Below are 15,116 nucleotides of genomic sequence, written 5' to 3'. Positions count from 1 at the left end.
GAATGGAAGCAGACTGGTCAGATGCCAATGGTCCTTGTCCTCACCACCCAGATGCGTCCAGGTTTTGTGAGCCTTCCTCCTTCCGGAGTCCAGTGCACGGCTCTGTGATGCTTCACACCTGGGTCAGAGAGCAAAGCTCAATCCATGTGGGACTTAAGTGTTTCTTTTATTCCTGGTGGAGACACTAGAAAAATGGAACCATCTATGATGTTGGCCCTGGGTGGAGACACCAGGATGACAGAGCAACCAGATGATGATGCTCTTGTTACAGTGGCTCGGCTGCAAGATGTTTCTTCTTGATGACCTCATGTTGTAAACTAACCCCACAAAACACTTTCTGTCTTTCCTCTGCTCTCTTCTTCCTTTCTTAGTTCTCCTTTCTCATTTTTTATTCTTTGTTTTGTTTTCTTTTGTCCACATCACCACCCCTGGTGTTTTTCTGTGAACTGACCATAGCACAAACTTGTTGACCATGTGTTGTGAGGCAATTTTGTGGCAGCTACTTATTTATTTAAAATTTTTGTAACAGTTATATTTTCTAATAAAACCAAGTCATGCTTATTTCAGCTAGTTGAAATATGTAAAAACCTTTTTGTACTTACTGAGCTAAATTGTTTTCTTAATTTACAAAGGTGTTTAGAAACCTTTTAAGTTATTTGTCTAAACTAACTAAAATAAATTAAGTCACTTTATGCATTTAAAAATGTCTTTGCAAAATAATTCAATTGTGGCTAATTGGAAAAAATCATCTGATTCTAGTCCTTTGTTTTTTGGTATTGGGGACTGAACCCGGGGATAGCCCTTTTTTATTTTGAATCAGGATCTGAGATCCTAAGTTGTTGAGGTTGTCCTTGAACCTGTGATCCTCCTGTCTCAGCCTCCCAAGTACTGGGACTACAGGTATGCACTACCATGCCTGGCTTCCAAATATCCTTTAAAAAATAGGCTAAATATCTGAAAAGACACTCCTTAAAGGAATATGTATGCAATGAACATATAAAATTGATTAACAAAACTAATCATCAGGGAAGTGAAAGAAAAAAAATCACAATGAGCTAGTTAGAATGGCGGTTATAAAAAGAAGATTGCCAAGGATGTGGAGAAAATGGAATATTTATACAATGTAGGTGAGAATATGAATTAGTAGAGCCTTTTAGAAAACAGTATGGAGTCTTCTCAAAACACTACAAACTGAACTACCACACGATCCAGCTATTCTACTACTGGGAATATATCCAACGGAAATAAAATCAGTATGTTTATGAGGCTTCTGCAGTCCCAGGTTCATTCACTGCAGCACTATTTACAGTAGCCAAGAAATGGAAACAGCAGTGTTCATCAGTGTATAATGGATGAAGAATATCACACACACACACACACACACACACACACACACACACGGAATTCCACCTCTGTGAAGATGGACCCGGTTTTCCAAATAAATGCTTACATGCTGTATATAAAACCAACATAAGAAGAATAAGAATGCAAAGAGAAAAAAGGCAGATCAGCTGGAGACCTTAGAACCTGAGGACCGACATGGTGGTGAAGTTCCTGGTTTCCCTTAAAATTTCTTTCTTCATATATTATTCCAGACTTGAGACAGAAAAATCTTTATTAAAAAACGGCTGCGCTGGGTGTGGTGGCGCACGCTTGTAATCCCCACGCTTGGGAGGTGGAGATAGGAGGATCGCGCAGGTTCGAAGCCAGCTGCTCTGGCTTAAGAGACCCTGTTTTCAAAAAATAAAAAAATATAAAATAGGTCTGGGAGTGTAGCATGGAGGTAGAAGGGCTTCCAGGAACCCCAGTACCACACACACAAAAAAAGGGTACAATCTTCTTGGAGAAATTAAGAAGATCCTATGACGGCATTCCTAGATAAAACGGAGTTAGATAAAAACACATCTAAAGTATAGCAACTTATGCTCTAAATAAAGCTTTAGTATACCAATTGTTGCTTCACAAAGGTGGAGTTATTAGGTATTTACCTCAATTAAGACAAAATGTCACACAAGACAGCTATATCTACTTAAAATGACAAGATTGAACTCAACTTTTTCCAAGAAATAGAAAAATAAACATATTTTATGTTCAGGCAAATTTCTGAGAATGCTCGCTAGCTGACATTTAATTCACAGGACAGATTGGCTGCTTTTGATAGAGCATAAAATATTTACATTTACGCTGGGCGTGGTGGCGCACGCTTGTAATCCCCGCGCTTGGGAGGCGGAGACAGGAGGATTGTGCAGGTTCGAAGCCAGCTTCGCTGGCTTAAGAGACCCTGTTTCCAAAATATAAATACAAAATAGGTCTGGGAGTGTAGCCTGGAGAAGGGTTTCCAGGAACCCCAGTACCACACACACAAAAATTACATTTACAAAAGAGACTTAAAAGACTGGCCTTTAAGATGTATTGGGTCTAAATATGTGGTGCTTAATGAAGGTAGCTTCCTTGAGTATTACGTCAAGGATGGTTCCCTTCAACACGTGTCTCAGAAAGACCCCACAGTTGATGAACGGGGTGCTCAGAACTCTGGGAGGCCAACCCCTCATGTACATTTTTCTGGATGGGCAATTTGTATTCCCTCTGTCCCAGAAATGAGGTATGTTAACCTAAAGGCTGGTCCTATCTGTGGCTCTTTTAATGACCAAACACTCATCTTTTAAGGGGAAGTGGGCTTTGGCCAGGAAAAGAAAGAACAAGAAAGAGACAGAGACACAGAGAAATGAATCTTCCTTTACATTTCATTGCAATCTGAAGATTTATTTATTTATTTTTTTATTTTTGGCTTGGAAAAACTTTGTCAAAGGTCCAGATGTGCAGCATGCTGAGCATGGGGAAAGGAAACCTGACTCTCTCTCTCTCTCTCTCTCTCTCTCTCTCTTTATATATATATATATATATATATATATATATATATATATATATATATTTTTTTTTTTTTTTTTTTTTTGCGGTACTGGGGATGGAATCCAGAGTTGGCGGGTCTGGGGATGGAACCCAGGAGCATTTGACCTCCGAGCTCCACCCCCTGCCCAACTTTTTATTCTTTATTTTGAAACAGGGTCTCACTGAGTTGCGGAGGGCCTCACTAAGTAGCTGAGGCTGTCTGCGAACCGCGATCCTCCTGTCTCAGCCTCCCAAATGCTGGGATTACAAGCGTGTGCCACCATGCCTGGCTCAATCTGAAGATTTAAAACAACACTTTCCCCATACATTTTAAGCATAGTTTACACAATAAAATACCAACAGACAGCTAAGAAGTCTATAAGAAGTCTTGCAGCAGAGAAAGGAAGGGAAGACGGGCCATTGAGCTCCTGTGTGCCTTTTGAGTTCAAAGAATCTTGCTAGGCCTTGAAATTGAAGGACAGGAGTTTTACACACACACACACACACACACACACACACACACACACACACACACACACTTAAAGACGGGGAAAAAAACTCCCCTCCAAAAAAGAAGAAAAAAATTCAGTAGACTTACCAAAGTCATGCTTCTGAAAACCCCACGTTTGGGCACCAGAAATATCAGGGGTGACAGGTTCATTCCTCACCTCAGGAACTCAGGATCGGCAACTTTTTCCCATGGCAAAAAAAAAATTTTTTCCATGGCAAAAAAAAAAAAAAATTTTCAGTATGCACCAATCAAAGACATAGAAGTTTATTTAGGAAAGTGGGGGATACACAGTCAAGGGAGAACATGGGCCATCTAAAGAGGGAAAGAGCCTTTGGATTGCTTTTGCAGTGTTAGGAGGTGTGGGTCAGATACAGGAACCACTTTTCGTTCCAGTGTCCTGCAGCTCCTAACTACACTTGTCTTCTCTCCGGCATGAGGTGGGGGCTGGAGCTTTCACACATTTCCTCGGTCTTTACCCACAGGACGCTGTAGAGGCAGGTCGCCGGGGCCAGGGTGGGAGGATGTGGCTTGCTCTTCTCTGTTTACTTTATGTTGCAGTAGACCTCCAAAAGTTACAAAAATAAAAGGCCGAGGTTTTCGCCCTTCCTTTGTGTTGCAAGAGAGTGTTCCCCACAGCCAGATTTCAGACAAAGAAAACTCCAGAGGCCAGAGACCGATCTCCGGGATTTGTCTTTAGTCAACCTGATGGTCCAGGTATTTAATTCTGGCTTTTTAGTCTCTGGACGAAAGACAGTCTGACTTTTGGCCAAGTAATTCAGAGGGAAAGAAAAGGGGGATTACACCTATCAGGCCTGCATTATAAACTCCTAAACCTAAACTCTTAGCTAAGACTATAACTATAGATTAAGTGAAACCTAAACTCTTAGCTAAGACTATAACTACAGGTAAGCGATGTGCAGGAGTACAGGTAGATGTCCAGGCAACTGCTTGTAAGAAACACGTATGTTAGTAATTTGCTCAGAGATTTCCCCTCCTTGCCCTTCCCATACCCAGCTTCCATGATGGTCACATTTCAACCCCTGTAAGCCCACTTGATGCTTCTGTCTTTTGTCACAAATCTATAAAATGGGAGCTCACATTGAGTTCAAGGCCAGGGTTTTTAGGGACTTCTCCCAGTGTTCTTCCTTCTTCCATGGCATCCCCTTTAATCCTGTTTTCTCCTTCTAGCTTAAACATATGAGAAAACAATTACAATACTTTTTTTTTTTTACCTAAATCTGATTTCTTTTGCTCAAATTTATGGTCTTAATTTCCATCCAGGTCTTGCAGATGACAATTTTGTTCTTCCTTATGGCTGAATAAAAGTCCATTGCATGTAAATATAAAGAAAAATATGTGTATGTGTATATAAAATGTGAGCTAAATGGCTGTTATTATATATGATATAATTTTTCTCTGTTGACAGATATCTAGGCTGTTTCCATAATTGGCTATTGAGAACTATGTAGTTAAAAACATGGGTATGCATATGCATGTATCACTGAAGTAGGCTTATTTTTTTTTGATAAACACTACGGAGTGGTAGAGCTTGATCAAATAATAGATCTTTTTTTTTTGTGGTACTGGGGATGGAACCCTTCTACCTTCGGGCTACACTTCTAGACCTATTTTTTATATTTTATTTGGAAACAGGGTCTCTTAAGCCAGCGAGGCTGGCTTTGAACCTGCATGATCCTCCTGTCTCTGCCTCCCAAGCACAGGGATCACAGGCTGTGCCACCATGCCCGGCTCCATTTTTTGCTTTTTGAGGAAATTCCATACTGGTTGCCATAGTGGCTGTACCAATTTACAGCCACATTATCAGTGTATAAAAGTTCTTTTCCCCCTATATCCTTGCTGACATTGATTATTATTTGTGTTATTTTCTGGTGAGGAGGGGACTATGGATTGAACCTGGCATCATACCTCTGAGCTGCCCCCAGACCCATTTTATTATTTGTGGTACTGAGGGTGGAATCCAGGGGCTTTTCTACCTCTGGGCTATACTCCTAGACTTACACACACACACACACACACACACACACACACACACACACACACATATATATATATATATATATTGGTGGTACTGGGGTTCCTGGAAGCCCTTCTACCTCCGGGCTACACTCCCAGATCTATTTTTACATTTTTATTTGGAAACAGGGTCTCTTAAGCCAGCACGCGGGGCTGGCTTCGAACCGGAGTGATCCTCCTGTCTCCGCCTCCCAAGTGCGGGGATTACAAGCATGCGCCACCACGCCCGGCGCTTATTTTTATATTTTATTTTGAAACAGGGTCTCACTAAATTTCTGAGAGCCTCACTAAGTAGCTGAGGCTGTCTTTGAACCTGGGTGATCCTCCTGTCTCAGCCTCCTAAGCGCTGGGATTACAAGCGTGTGCCACCATGCCCAGCTGACCTATTTTATTTTTTATTTTTGAAACAGAGTCTTGCTAGGATGCTGAGAGTTTCACTACATCACAGAGGCCATTCTTGAATCTGTGATCCTCCTGTCTCAGTCTCCCAAGTACTGGGATTATAGATGTGTGCCGCTTTTCTTGGCTATTTGTACTCATAGTGATTGTCATTTTAGCTGCAATGAGGTAGAATCTCAGTGTAGTATTGGTTTCCATTTCCCTGATTGATAAAGATGTTGATTTTTTTTCCAAGTAATTGTTGGCTATTTGTATCACTTTTGGAAAATGTCTGTTTAGTTCATGTGTTCATTTAGTGAATGAATTATTTGTTTTCTTCTTTATATATTCTGGATGTTAAATCTGTTGGCATAGTGGCTGGCAAAGGTTTTATTCTCTATGTGTTCTTGAATTTGATTTGCTAATATCTTATTGAAAAGTTTTGCTCAATGTTATTGGTCTATAGCTTGAAGTGTTCTTATCTATATCAGGGTGCTACAGATTTCTCAGAATGAGTTTGGAATTTTTTTTCCAAAAATTTTTATTTCATGAAATACTTTGAGTAGTATTGACACTAATTCTTTAAAGTCCGGTAAAATTCAGTTGTGAATCTATATGGTCCTGTGCTTTTCTTTGTTGGAAGTCTTTTTATTACTGCTTCAATCTCATTGGTTTGTTTAGATTTTCTATATCCTTTTGTTTCAGTTTTTGGAGGCTACTTTGAACTTTTTTTTTTTTTTTGGTGGTACTAGGGTTTCTGGAAGCCCTTCTACCTCCGGGCTACACTCCCAGACCTATTTTTTATATTTTTATTTGGAAACAGGGTCTCCTAAGCCAGCGCGGCTGGCTTTGAACCTGCGCGATCCTCCTGTCTCCATCTCCCAAGCGCGGAGATTACAAGCGTGCGCCACCATGCCCGGCTACTTTGAACTTTTTATTTAAAGTTTTGTTTTTGTTATGGTTTTGATTTAAAATGTCCCCCTAACTTCATGCATGGGCAATGCAAACAGACTAGGAGTTGGGACATAGCTGAAGAAGGTGGATCCCAGGGCTATTGCCAGGGACTGATTTGTCCCTGGCCACTTGTCTCCCTCCTCCCCTCCCCTCCCCTCCCCTCCCCTCCCCTCCCCTCCCCTCCCCTCCCCTCCCCTCCCCTCCCCTCCTCTCCTCTCCTCTCCTCTCCTCTCCTCTTCTCTTCTCTTCTCTTCTCTCTCTCAGCTACCATTAGCTGAGGGTGGCTTTTCCTCCTCTGCCGTAGAGGGCCATGCCATTGAGCGATTTCTTCTGCAAGCTGGCTAATCATGGGCTGGTCTCTAAAATCTTGAACGCTAAAATGAATATTTCTTCCTCTAAGTTGTCCTTGTCATATATTTTGTTCATATGGTGAAAAACTGATGAAAACAGAAATTGCTACTGAGAATTGGGCTCTGTGCTATAACAAGCCTGACAATGTTGTTCAGAAAACTTTTGATCAAGTTTGTGGGAGGAACTTGGAAAAGTTTGGAGATGCATACTGGATGAGCCTTAGAATATTGTAATCAGAGATTCAGGAATGATTTTGATGGGGGCACAGAAGGCTAGAATGCTAATAGGAATATGGCCAGTAAAAATTGTGCTCATAAATTTCTGATGGCAAGGAGGACTTCATAGGAAATTGGTCTAACAGCCACACATTTTACATTCTGGCAAAGATCTTGTCCACATTTGTCCATAAACAGAGACTTTCTGTGAGGCTGAATTTAAAGGTGATGGATTAACTAAACTGTTTGAGGAAATTTCAAGGTAGCAGATGATTCAGGCCAAAGCATGGACATGTTGTCAGCTTTTATTCTTGGCCAGAATGGCACATGTAAAATTGGGGCCAAGAAAATTGGAGTTGCTCAAGAGAAGTTAACTACTTTACATAGAAACAAAAGAAAAAATTCAATGAGAGCAGTTAGAAATTAGCAATACTCCCCTATTACAAGGTTCAAGGTTGAAATCATGTAATCACCTGTTTGAAAAAGTTTGCTTTGAGCTGGGTGTGGTGGCACACACTTGCAATCACAGTACTTGGAAGGCTGAGACAGGAGGATTGCAGGTTCAAAGCCAGCCATAGCAACTGAGAAAACTCTGTAACCTAGTGAGGCCCTGTTTCCAAAAAAGAAATAAAAAATTGGGCTGAGGGTGTAGCTGGGGGGGTAGAATGCCTCTGGGTTCAATCCTCAGATACACACACACACACACACACACACACACACACACACACACACACATTTGCTCTGAGAGAAAGCCTTGGGGATACTCTGCTGGCATGGGAGACCCCAAGAAATTGTTTTCCCAGGACTCATTTCTCTGTGCTCAGCCTCCTGGTACTGAGAAGCTGCTGCAGGCCTAACTCAGGAGGACTCAGCTGCTGCTCAAGCTAGTGGAAGACACTGGTGTTGTCCATATTGTGCCAATTCTCCAGGAGTGCGGTGTGCTGGAGTTAAGGGGTTATGGACACTCCTACATGTATTTCAAAGAAAACTCTTGGGTGGCCAGCAAAGCATAGAAGGTTGGACTCCCTGTGGGCAGGTCCTGACGGGGCAATTTGTGAAGCTGTGAGGGTGAAATCAAAGCTGCAATGAAGACTCCAGGAGTTAAACAAAGCCAAGAACATGGAATGTCTGCTGAGGAAGGGTACAAGCTGTGGGCAATGGAACCAGGCTAAGAGAGCAGCCACATCAAATGTAACCAGCAAGGCCATAAGGATGTGACTGTTGAGGCCCTTTGGAGATCACCTGTCACCACTGTGCGTCCTGGACACTGGATGTGGAGTGACAGGACTTAATGATTGTTCTGTTGCGATTCAGTTTTGGTCCCATTTCCTCTTTTTATGCCCCCTTCTTCCCTTTTCAAATGTAATGCTTGCTCTGTGTCATTACAAATTGGAAGCATGTGATTATTTTTTCTTTTATAGGCATGGCTAAAAGATAGCTAGACGTCTCAGAGGAGACTGGACTTTTGACCAAAATTGAAACTGTCAAAACTATGGGACTCTAGAAAATGACTGAATGCATCGTGAGATAGGCATGAGCTTTTGGGGGCTAGGGACAGAATGTTATGGTTTGATCTAAAATGTCTCCCCAAACCTCATATATGAGCAATGCAGCCAGGTTCAGAGGCAGGACATGGTTGGAGGGGTTGGATCTCTTGGGGTATAGCCAGGGAATATATCTGTCCCTGTTCAATTCTTCTCTTTCTCTCTGTTTCCTGCCTACCATGAGCTGAGGGCATCTTTTTCTCCTCGACCCTGCCTTAATGCCATGCCATCAAGTTGGTCCTTCTAGCTGGAGGCTAAGACAAGAGGATTTCACAAGTTCAAAACCAGCCTCAGCTACTTAGTGAGGCTCTCAACAACTTAGTGAGATCCTGTTTCCAAATAAAGTATAATATAGCTCCTGGAGTATAGCCCCGAGGTAGAAAAAATAAAAACCCTCAGTTCCACCCCCAGTACCACCAAAAAAAAAAAAAAAAAAAAAAAAAGGTTAAAACATGAGATTGGTAGAGCTTAAAGAAATGAAAAAAATTCAGCTTCAGCAACATAGGCTCAACAATTTAATGAGGTCCTGTTTCAAAGTAAAAAAAGAAAAACTAAATAAGGCTGGGGGTGTAGCTCAGAGATAGAATGTCTCTGGGTTTCATCCTCAGTACCACCAAAAGAAAACAAAAACAAAACCAAAAAAATACCCATTGATTTATAGCTTGTGTTCTCAACTGGAATATATCTTCTTGTAAGATAAGAGTTAGGTTATATTTATTTTTACACATGGAACCTTATATGTAGTCTTACATATTCATGGTAAATATTCTTGTACTAGTTCCCAGTCAATGGTGGGGAAATCTTCCTAAAATAGGAAACTTGAAGTACAGAAAACAAAGGATCATTGATGAACTCAAGGAGAAAGTAATCCTCTTAATTCTTGTAATATTTTGAAAAAGCTATATAAAATTTACAGAAATTTAAGTCTATAGAGAATATGTATTTATTATAAGTAAGATGGAGTTATTTCTCAGTTGCATGTTATACATGCATAAAAGCAATGTAAAAGGAAGAAATAAAGCCCCAAAGGGACAAATATGAGGAAAATAGAGGAAATATAAAAAGAGGAAAAGGGGAAAGAGGAAATTAGAAATTAACTAATTCAGCAAATACTTATTTAACACCAGGCCATTTAAGCAATTCTTAAAAACATATGGCCTCTTCAAATTACACTTTTAGAATTTATTTGTAGAAGTGGGATTTTAGGTACCATGACCACATAGGAGGGGGTATTTGAGGCTCTCAAATCTCTCAGAGTACTTACTATTTGGTTAATACCTTATGTGAAGAATGCCCTGAGCACACAACACACTTGGCTCACTGTTTTCTTATTGGCAGAGTTTGCCTCATCTCAAAATATCTACTATAGAGCCTCCGATCTTTGCCAGGAGTCTTCTAAGAGCTCCCTTCACATCCTTGTTCCTCAGGGTATAGATGAAGGGGTTGAGGGTGGGGGTGATTATGGAATAGAAGAGGGAGATGAACTTTCCCTGCTCTTGGGAGTAGCTGGAAGGGGGCTGCAGGTACATGTAGATGGCAGGCAGGTAGAAAAGGGAGACCACCACCAGGTGGGAGGAACAGGTCCCAAAGGCCTTGTGCCTTCCCTTGGAGGACTGGATCCTGAGCACAGCACGAGCAATGAAGCCATAGGAGAGGAGGATGAGAGCCAGGGGGACCAGCACAAAGAAGGCCACCAGCACAGCCAGTGTGGCGTCATTCACAGCTGTGTCTGCACATGAGAGCTTGATCATGGCTGGTACCTCACAGAAAAAGTTGTTCAGCACCTGCCGCCCACAGAAAGGCAATTGCACTGTCAGGACCACTTGAACAAGGGAGTTGCCGAAGCCACTCAGCCAGGCCACAGCCACGAGCTGCTGGCAGAGAGGGCGGTGCATGATAATGGCATACCGGAGGGGCTCACAGATGGCCACGTAACGGTCCAGGGCCATGGCGGCCAATACAATGCACTCTGTGCATCCCAACCAGTGGAAAATTGCATATTGCACTGTGCAGCCCCCATAGCTGATGGTCTTTCTGGAGCTTCCCATGTTGACCAGCATCTGAGGGACTGTGGTGGTAGTGTAGCAGAGGTCCAGGAAGGACAGGTGGCTGAGGAAGATGTACATGGGGCTCTGGAGTTGGGGATCCAGCCGTGACACCAGGATGATAGAAACGTTTCCCAACATGGCCAGAACATAGGATACAAGGAGGACCACAAAGATAGGGAGTTCTAGCCATGGCCTGTCAGAAACACCCAGAAGGATGAAGTCTTGAGGGTGTTTCCCAAAGAGGCTCTGGTTGTCACTCCTCATGTTGAGGCATCTTCTGGCACCTGTGTTAAGCCAAAAAAAGCTGGGATGAATGACTACTTTAAGAGTTGAAGTGGTTATTTTCTCCATTTCTGCCTTTGCTCTTTCTTACATGGTTTGTGTCCTGTCTGATCCTTCCTTCCTTCCTTCCTTCCTTCCTTCCTTCCTTACTTCCTTACTTCCTTTCTTCCTTCCTTTTTTTGTGGTATTAGGGATTGAATACAGGGGCATTCTACTTCTGAGCTATACTCCCACACCTATTTTATTTTTAAATTTTGAAACAGGGTCTCACTAATTTGTAGAGGGCCTCCTAAGTTGCTGAGGCTGGCTGCAGACTTGTGATCCTCTTGTCTCAGCCTCCCCCTATCTGACCTTTCTTTCCTGTGTAAACACTGGGATGTGCAGGAATTAAATAATAGCATATTATGTCTTCACCTTCCCTCAGACTCATGACCATAACTAAGCTATTTAATCCTTCTAAGTTTCAATTTCTGCATCTATTAAAATGGGGAAAATAACTAGTTTCAATTGCAGAATCTTGGAGATGGCAAAGGGACTTTAAGTGAGTGAAACATACCATACAAATGACAACTTTATTTGAATTTGATCATAGATGTTAGCTCCCTCATCATTAGGCATTTGATTGCCCTATAAACCTACTGATAGAGAATTGTCCATGTTCATTTTTTTTTGGTGGTACTGGGGTTCCTGGAAACCCTTCTACCTCCAGGCTACACTCCTAGACCTATTTTTATACTTTTTTATTTGGAAACAGGGTCTCTTAAGCCAGCATGGCTGGCTTCGAACCTGTGCGATCCTCCTGTCTCCACCTCCCAAGCGCGGGGATTACAAGCATGCACCATCACGCCTGGCTCTCATTTTCATTTTGGCAGTAGCGGGGAGAGAAGGGAGGTGACATCAAGCAGAAAGAAGCAGCTAGGGGCTTTCAACGTGACCATACCCTGTTCATCTGCTAACCTGGCTTCAGCACCACGAGGTGCTCCCTGACTCTCTGGACCTCAGTATTCACTCTCCTCATTTCTGTTTATACACAAGCCTCTCACTCATTTTGACAGTGAAAACAACACGATTCCAGATCTCCAAGGGCCAGGAATAGAGTACCCCTGATGTATGTCACCTCAGTTTCTGGTTTGTTCATGACTCATACTGAGGCCTTGGAGGATAGCATGTCGAGCATGTTAAGAAGGCTCTTGATCAGTGTCAGAAACAGCCTTGGAGTTACTGAATAAAAGAGCAGACTGTTGCCAGAGCTATCATTTATCTCACATTTTGACATTTGAATTCCATGTGCAACTTCTTTGCCAAAAAAGTGTGTCTCTGAATGATGGAAAACTCAGCCAGCTTGATTTCTGGATGCTGTTGGTGTTAGGGCACAGCTGGCTTACCACCTGCTGATCTGTGAGCTTACCTACGCAGGTCCTTTGGTCCCAACCTCCTACTCTCTCCCAAGAACTGTGCTTTCAAGTTGGTGATGGGGATGCTATGCTCCATAAGATTTAGGTATAAAATCTGACGTGGAAGTAATTTATGAAGGCTTAAAATTTAGTTCTTGATTTGGTGTTTTATGCATCGATTACAAAATTAATGGAGATCCATTCAGCTTAGATGATGCAAAAGTACTGTTTGCCAAATTCTTGTAAAACGCTCAGATATTGCATTTCCTCTGGCTATTCTACCAAAAATACTTAAGGGATGCATTTTCCAGAATATTATTACATCTCTAGTAAGCTGAGGATTTCTGTTTTAACACTCTGATGTGTGACAGGGCAAAGTCAGACTAGCAAATTTCTTAAGGACACACATATATATTTTTTGGTGTGGGAGCAGCACTGGGGATGGAACTCTAGGCTTTATGTAAATGTTCTACCCCTGAGCTACATCTCCAGCTGTAAACCCACTTTTTAGATGAAAGGAATCATGATACTTCCATATCTTAGATTTATGCCTCTAAGTTTTCTTCTGAGACCCTCAACGGAATGAAAATGAAAACTCACAGGGATAATGAAGAAATACAGCGATGGAGGAAGCAAGAAAGGTAAATGTACTTCATGTTTATAGATGCAAATAATTAAGCACTCATGAGCCAAGTTACTTTACGTTGCTTTAGCCAACTGCTAAGGTTGGTATTTTCACCCACCTTTTACTGTTAAGCAGAGCAGCTTGAGAGGGCAACTGGACTTCCTTAGGCTAAACCCACAGCAAAGAGCTGAGAAGTCAGGACCAGATGCTGGTGCTTTATTCCTTCCCTTGGGGGGAGAAATGAATCAGTTTAGAATAGCTTCGCTTGTACCTTCAGGTTTTTTCTTCAGCTTCCTCCTACTTTGGTTCACACTAGAGAGCATGGCCACCTTCACCATCCTGCAGGTGCTGGGCTGGTTCACGGCTCCAGGTGAGTCACAGCTCCTTCCTGCCACACCTGGTCTCTGTCTACTTCTATGGCCAGTGGAAGTTTTTATTATAATTATTTTTTATTAGCACTGAGAAGTTGGCAGTGAATGAGTACCACCACCTGTCAGTCTGTTTATTAGCCACGACATATGTGCTATCTGATATTTAAATAACTAGGAAAATTGAACATTTAGTAAAGGTTAAGAATGTTCCCCTTGGGTAGGTCAGAGCAAGGCTGTACATCCATGAGATAAGCTATTTAAACTCCTTCTCCCTCCCTCGTGCTGGTCCACACAGAGAGAGGTTCCCTCTTTATAAGTCATAGAGACCAGAACTCAGCTCTCAAAAGTGTCCAACTGACTGGGCATGGTGGTGCACACTTGTAATCCCCACGCTTGGGAGGCTGAGACAGGAGGATCACACAGGCTCGAAGCCAGCCTCAGCTACTTAGTGAGGCTCTCAGCAACTTAGTGAGACCCTGTTTCTAAATAAAGTATAAAATAGATCTGGATAGATCTGGGAGTATAGCTCGGAAGCAGAAAGCCCCTGATTTCCACCCCCAGTACCACCAAAAAAAAAAAAAAAAAAAAAAAAAAAAAAAAGTGGCCAACTGTCCTTTTATCTGCATGACTTTGTTAAACAATTGCAAAGCTGAAATCATTCAAAATCTTTTCTAATAGAAAACTTAAGAATGTGCTGTATTCTTGGCTAATGGTTTCCAATATGTTAATTTTTACTTTTTGTGAAGCTCATTTTGTCTTTAAAAACAAGAATCTGACTTACACCATGTGCTATTCACAACACGAGTTATAAAATTGATTCATGGAATGCATTACTGACCTTGTTAATAAATCTAAAGGCCAAATAGGCCTTTAAAAAACTTATCTTAGCCGGGCGTAGTGGTATACGCTTGTAATCCCCGCGCTTGGGAGGCTGAGACAGGAGGATCGTGCAGGTTCGAAGCCAGCCTCAGCTGGCTTAAGAGACCCTGTCTCCAAATAAAATATAAAATAGGTCTAGGAGTGTAGCCCAGAGATTGAGGGCCCCTGGGTTCCATTCCCAGTGCCACTAAAAAAACCCCAAAACCCCCCAAAAACAAAACAAAACAAACAAAACAAAACAAAAAAATTCTCTTAAAAAAAAAAAAAAACACCTCCTTGGTGTGAATGTGGAGTCATTACCCCAGGAGTTATTTTTTTTTCTGGTAATATTGGAGGAAGGAGCTGAGATCTGGCAGAGATGACTCTGTGGGACTGAAGGGAGAGGACAGGGACTCACTCTCTTTGGCTTGTGCCGAGACAGGGCAAACCCCCAGTTCCCCCACTACACCCCTCTGAATTTTGGATATTTCAATTTGCTTTTAACATTCAGCTTGATGGTTGCTTTCTCCAGTGACTGGTGCCTTTGTCTTTACTTGCTTTGTTCTGTTCTTGGCCAAGCTTGGCTCAGTGTCTCTTGTGACTGAGCTTGTACTCTGTCATAAGAGGAGGAAGCAGACGATAAGAGGCTGAGGGCCCCAAGT

At 42.1% G+C, this 15,116-nt stretch overlaps 1 protein-coding gene across 1 annotated transcript; it reads right to left on the bottom strand.

Moving 5' to 3' along the window:
* Nucleotides 1-10,193: 10,193 nt before the first annotated feature.
* Nucleotides 10,194-11,188, bottom strand: LOC308265034 (olfactory receptor 2B11-like; the record flags this gene model as incomplete). Its single annotated transcript, XM_080698662.1, is given in 2 exon segments — nt 10,194-10,252; nt 10,255-11,188. Coding segments are annotated over 2 exon segments (993 nt in total).
* Between the last annotated feature and the right edge of the window lie 3,928 nt (nt 11,189-15,116).

The sequence above is a fragment of the Muscardinus avellanarius genome, assembly GCF_963383645.1.
Source record: "Muscardinus avellanarius genome assembly, chromosome: 7".
Lineage (NCBI taxonomy): Eukaryota > Metazoa > Chordata > Mammalia > Rodentia > Gliridae > Muscardinus > Muscardinus avellanarius.
This window is presented reverse-complemented; position numbering and strand designations above follow the sequence as displayed.